The sequence below is a fragment of the Enhydra lutris genome, unplaced genomic scaffold (genome assembly GCF_002288905.1).
Source record: "Enhydra lutris kenyoni isolate GAN:26980312 unplaced genomic scaffold, ASM228890v2 scaffoldscaffold71, whole genome shotgun sequence".
NCBI lineage: Eukaryota > Metazoa > Chordata > Mammalia > Carnivora > Mustelidae > Enhydra > Enhydra lutris.
In genome coordinates, this window is record NW_019154155.1 from 5,677,795 (window position 1) to 5,683,794 (window position 6,000).

The window sequence follows — 6,000 nt, forward strand, 5'->3', positions numbered from 1 at the left end:
CGCGCGCGGCGCCGGAGAGCCCTGTAGCCCACAGCTCTTCGCACTTGCGGTGCGGTCCCGGGCCAGGTTGGCGTCGGGCTATGGCGTCCCCAGCGGCCGGCGAGGTGGCGATCATTGGCAGGTAAACGGCCCCGACCCACCGACCCACCGCGCTCTTGCCACGGCGCTGGAGGAGACCCGGGCCCATGGTGCGCCAGAACGTGGGGCCCGTGTGTCGCCGCCTCGGCTTGGGCGCCCAGGTCGCTGTCAGGTTTCAGAGGTGGAAACGGCATGGTGGAACGCCAGCCTTCAACCCTCGAGGGTTCCGTGTGCCCTTGCAGCCCTCTGTGAAAGTGGCCAGGCCTGTAGGAGCGCCCGGTGGCGGCGTGGCTTTGCAAGTTGGAGCACGCCGTAGAGTGCGGTTTTGTTTCATTTCGTGCTGTCTTACCAGCAAGGTTCAGAAAGTCGACAGCGCAGGCTGCGGTGGAAATGCGGTTTGTGCAATTAGTTGAGTGATGCCAGGCCTACCAGCAAATACAAAAGACGTGCTAGGCGTTGGGTGAAAGGAAGTCTGGCAAAGATTCTGCAGAACCGTATTCTTAACTATTCCCACTTGATGGGTGAAAAAACAGATTATGCAGTTTGCCCCTGGTCACAGTAAAGTGGCCGCGATGGGACTAAGCCAGTAATGAGGGTCCTTTGGCAATCCATGGACAGGGCTGCCTCAGGGCGTGAGGATGTGTATGTTCTTGTCCCCAGGGGTGTCCCTGGGCGGCAACAGGTGCTTGGAAAACACACGGGGGCAATCCTAATTCATTCCTGATTCGTGGAGAAAGTGCCGCTTCGGGAGGGTAACGCTGGAGCTCAGAGTTTGCTAGCGTGTGTCGGTTTAGTAGCCTAAATTCTTTCCAAAATTTTCTGGTTTGTTCCCCAACCTGATCTTTTATAACTTCTGCTATTTTCATTAAAGAAAAAAAAAAAAGGTTGCATTGATAGGCTATCATAGCAATCTACAGACATAATACTTGCTATTTTAGTTAGAAGCACCTTTTTGGGGGTGGCTTTGTGTCTCTTTATGCCACTGAGGTGTAGGCCTGCCTGACCTGCCCACCAGCGACGACAATTCCAGTGTCAGGATTTTTCCTTTAGAACTTATTGAAAAAAGGAATCAGGGTGCTTTTGTCAGCTTCCTTTTGGTCACAGAACAGTGTAATTAACTGAGCCTTTGACCTTTACAGGCATGTGGATGTGTGTGGCTGCCTGGTGAAGGAATATAAAAGTATATTTTAAAAGCGTACTTTGTATTGGGCACAGTGACTATGCTTGACTTGCATTTCAGTTGTCCAGGGTCGAGGGTTGGAGTTTTGTATATCTCACACCATGAATTGGAGTGTTATTCTGCTTTCACCTAATAACTGTTAGGTGGAGTTTGGAATTGACTGTGCCTATCTGGCTCTGGTTCTTTCATGAGGAGAACAGTGTTTCAAGAGGGTACTGGGATTAGTGAGTCAGTTTATTTCTGATTCCCTTGAGGGAGGTTGATAAGGAATTAGACAAGGGCTGGCAAACTTTAATGACTGCAGGAACTGACACAGGATAGAAAGCCCTTCCTGTCTATCCCATACCCTCAGCACCTCAGAAAATACCTGTCTCTGCTTCTGGTGTAGTGCTGCTTTCCTTCCCTTCATTCCTCTCCTTTTCCTCTCTGTTCTTCCCCCTCCCATCTCCCCTTACTCACTTCCTCTGTCTTCCCACTCTTCACACCTCCCCTTTCTCTCTGTCTCGCTCTCTCTTCTGGCCTCATGGGTGATTCCAAGGAACACTGGTTTACAAAATGGGACGGGGGAGTGTAAATTAATTCCCTAAAACCTGGTTGAGTTTAATTTTTGGATTTCAACAGACCAAATATACGTATTCAATTTCAGGGACATATTAGACCATTGATTTTCCATCTTTTCCTAGTAATTACCAGATTCCCTCCTAAAAGTACTTGCTAGAAATACAGTCTCTATTGAATTCTTTTCCATTGATTTTTTTCATAAAGAACACTCTTTTTTTTAAAAGGTATTTACATATTTGAGAGAGGGAGAAAACATGAGCAGGGTAAGTGGAGGGCTCCCTGCAGAGCAAGGAACCCTACTCGGGGCTCAATTCCAGAGCCCCAAGATCACAACTGAGGCACCCAGGTGCCCCCATAAAGGACACCATTCATCATGGCCACTTAGCTTTCCTGTGAGCATCCAAGGCAAGTCCCTTCAGACAGGTGGGCTTGACAGAATAGGAGTGTCTGAAGAATTAAGAAAGAAGAGAAAAGCCTCTTGGCTGTGGGAACATGAAGAAAGGGGAAATATGGTAATGGCAACTTTAAAAAATGGGAGTAAAAGTGGGTTTCCTGAAGGCATTTGAGTGGTGCTGTATTTGAGTGGTGTTCTCAGGCTTTCATATCTCTTAGCCCTAGAAGTCTGCAGGGGAACATACCTTCACATAATACTATATTTCTGAATAACTGAAGTATGAATTTTATATTCACATACATGCTGCATTGTGTTTACCCAAATTTTAGGCCTTGAGCTTGTTTTAAAATAGGAACCGATCTGGGGAAGAAGACCAACATTGTCATGTTCCTGGGCCTCAAGTGTGCTTTTTCTCCCGTGCCTCTCTCTCTTTTCACTGAGCACACTTATTTAGGACTGAGCTCAGCGGCCCATCTCCTTCCGGAAAAGTTCTGATTCCAGGGCCTTCCCCTTAGAGTACAAACTATCATTACCAGCTGTGTAGCCATCATGCCTGGTCCTAGTAGACTGATGTTTGAGCTTTTATAACAGAGATTGCTTTTTTTTTCCTTTTCTGATACACAGTGTAAAGGGCTTGTTAGGATATTGGGTTTTTTCCCTGTTTTTTTTTTTTTTTTTTAATTGAGGTAAAATTGGTATATAACATTATATAAGTTTCAGGTATACAGCATTATAATTTGTTATTTGTATACACTGCAAAGTGATCACCACAAATCTAGTTACCATTCGTCATCATACAGCTGACCCCCTTTCCCAATTTTGCTCACCTGAATCCCTTGTTCTCTAAGAGTTCAGATTAGTTTAGTTTGTTTTGTTTTTTAGATTCTACATATAAGTGAAATCATATAGTATTTGTCTTTGTCCAGCTTGTTTCACTCAATATAATACCTTCAAGTTCTGTCCATGTTGTCACAGATGGCAAAATCTTTCTTTTTCATGGCTGAATAGTATACGTGTGTGTGTGTGTGTGTGTGTGTGTGTGTGTGTACCATGTCTTCTTTATCGATTTATTCATAGGTAGACACTTAGGTTGTTTTCATATCTTGGCTATTGTAAGTATTGCTTCAGTGAACATAGGGGTGTATATATCTCTTCAAATTAGTGTTTTTTGTATTCTTTCGGTAAGTAACCAAACCTTGAAATAGTTGGATTGTATGATATTTCTATTTTTAATTTTTTGAGTAATCTCCATACAGTTGTCCGGAGAGGCTGCACTAATTTATATTCCCACAAATAGTGCAACATAGGTTCCCTTTTCTCCACATTCTTGCCAACACTTGATGTTTCTTGAGTTTTTGATTTTAGCCATTCTGACAGGTTTGAGGTGATATCTCATTGTGTTTTTTTTTTTTTTTAAGATTTTATTTATTTATTTGACAGAGGCAGATCACAAGTAGGCAGAGAAGCAGGCAGAGAGAGAGAGAGGAGGAAGCAGGCTCCCCGCTGAGCAGAGAGCCCGATGCGATGCTGGGCTCCAACCCAGGACCCCCGGATCATGACCTGAGCCAAAAGCAGAGGCTTTAACCCACTGAGCCAGCCAGGCGCCCCTCTTATTGTGTTTTAATTTGCATTTCCCTGATAGTGATATTGAACATCTTCTCATGTGTCTGTTGGCCATTTGTATGTTTTCTTTGGAAAATGTATATTTAGATCCTCTGCCCATTTTTTTTTAAAGATTTTATTTATTTGACAGACAGAGATTACAAGTAGGCAGAGAGGGAGGCAGAGAGAGAGGAGGAAGCAGGCTCCCTGCTGAGCAAAGAGCCCGATGTGGGGCTCGATCCCAGGACCCCTGGAATCATGACCTGAGCTGAAGGCAGAGGCTTTAACCCACTGAGCCACCCAGGTGCCCTGCTTTGCCCATTTTTTAATTGAGTTGTTTTTTGTTATTGAGTTGTAGATTTTTATATATTTTGGATATTCACCCCTTATTGGATATATCATTTGCAAGTGTCTTCTGGCATTTGGTAGGTGTCTTGTCATTTTCTTGATGGTTTCCTTTGCTGTGCAGAGTCTTTTTTAGTTTCATGTAATCCCACTTGTTTCTTTTTGCTTTTGTTTCCCTTGCCTTTGGCTTCAGCTCCAAAAAAAAGACATTGCTAAGAGTATGTCAGGGAGCTTACCACCTAGGTTTTCTTCTAGGAATTTTGTAGTGTAAGGTCTTAAATTCAAGCCTTTAATTCATTTTGAGATAATTTTTGTGTATGAGATAGTGGTCCATTTTCATTCTTTTGCATGTGGCTATCCATTTTTCCCAATGCTATTGAAGAGACTGTCCTTTCCCAATTGTATATTCTTGACTCTGTTGTCATAAATTAATTGATCAGATATGTATGGGTTTATTTCTGGACTCTATTCTGTTCTATTAACCTGCATGTCTTTTTTTTTTTTTTTGCCAATACTGTAGTGTTTTGGTTACTATAGCTTTATACTATAGGATGAAACCAGGGAGCATGATACCTCTGGCTTTGTTCTTTCTCAAGATCCCTTTAGCTTTTTTAGAATTATTGTTATAGTTCTATGAAAAACCCCATTGGGCTTTTGATAAGATTGCCTTGGATTTGTAGTTTGTTTTGGGTAGTGGGGACATTTTAACAACGTTAATTCTTTTAATCCATGAGCATGGAATATCTTTCCATTCATGTGTGTATTCTTTAATTTCTTTCATCACTGTCTTAAAGTTCTATTAAAGTGTATTGAAGTACACAGGTCTTTCACCACCTTGGTTAAATTTATTCCTAGGTATTTTATTCTTTTTTGTTGCAATTGTAAATGAGATTAAGAAAATAACTTCTCACAGCACCCAACCACCCTCTCCCTCCTCGCTCCCGCTGGCAACCCTCAGTTTGTTTTGTGAGATTAAGAGTCTCTTATGGTTTGTCTTCCTCCTGATCCCATCTTGTTTCATTTTTTCCCTTCCTTACCCCCAAGCCCCCCACTTTGCCTCTCAACTTCCTCATATCAGGGAGATCATATGATAATTGTCTTTCTCTGATTGACTTATTTCAGTCAGCATAATACCCTCTAGTTCCATCCACGTCATCGCAAATGGCAAGATTTCATTTCTTTTGATGGCTGCATAGTATTCCATTGTAGATATATATACCACATCTTTATCCATTCATCTGTTGATGGACATCTAGGTTCTTTCTGTAGTTTGGCTATTGTGGACATTGCTGCTATAAACATTTGGGTACACGTGCCCCTTTGGATCACTACATTTGTATTTTAGGGTAAATACCCAGTAGTGTGATTGCTGGGTTGTAGGGTAGCTCTATTTTCAACTTTTTTTTTTAAGTTTTTTTTTTTTTTTTTTTGACAGAGATCACAAGTAGGCAGAGAGGCAGGCAGAGAGAGAGGGGGAATCAGGCTCCCTGCTGAGCAGAGAGCCTGATGTGGGACTTGATCCCAGGATCCTGGGATCATGACCTGAGCTGAAGACAGAGGCTTTAACCCACTGAGCCACCTAGGCACCTCTATTTTCAACTTTTTGAGGAACCTCCATACTGTTTTCCAGAGTGGTTGCACCAACTTGCATTCCCACCAACATTGTAGGAGGGTTCCCCTTTCTCCACATCCTTGCCAGCATCTGTCATTTCCTGACTTGTTAATTTTAGCCATTCTGACTGGTGTGAGGTGGTATCTCATTGTGGTTTTGATTTGTATTTCCCTGATGCCGAGTGAGGTGGAGAAAGGGGAACCCTCCTACACTGTTGGTGGGAATGCA

At 43.0% G+C, this 6,000-nt stretch overlaps 1 protein-coding gene across 3 annotated transcripts in view; it reads left to right on the forward strand.

Moving 5' to 3' along the window:
- LOC111159885 (crystallin lambda 1) overlaps positions 1–6,000 on the forward strand; it is a 191,023-nt gene that overhangs the window by 38,744 nt on the left and 146,279 nt on the right. The window contains exon 1 of one of the 3 annotated variants that reach the window (XM_022522541.1): positions 76–121. The exons of the other annotated variants lie outside the window; for them this stretch is intronic. Coding sequence (XP_022378249.1) covers positions 81–121 — 41 coding nt within the window. The 5' untranslated portion in view covers positions 76–80. Of the gene's footprint in view, positions 1–75; positions 122–6,000 lie in introns of those variants that run through there. 3 annotated transcript variants of the gene reach the window in all.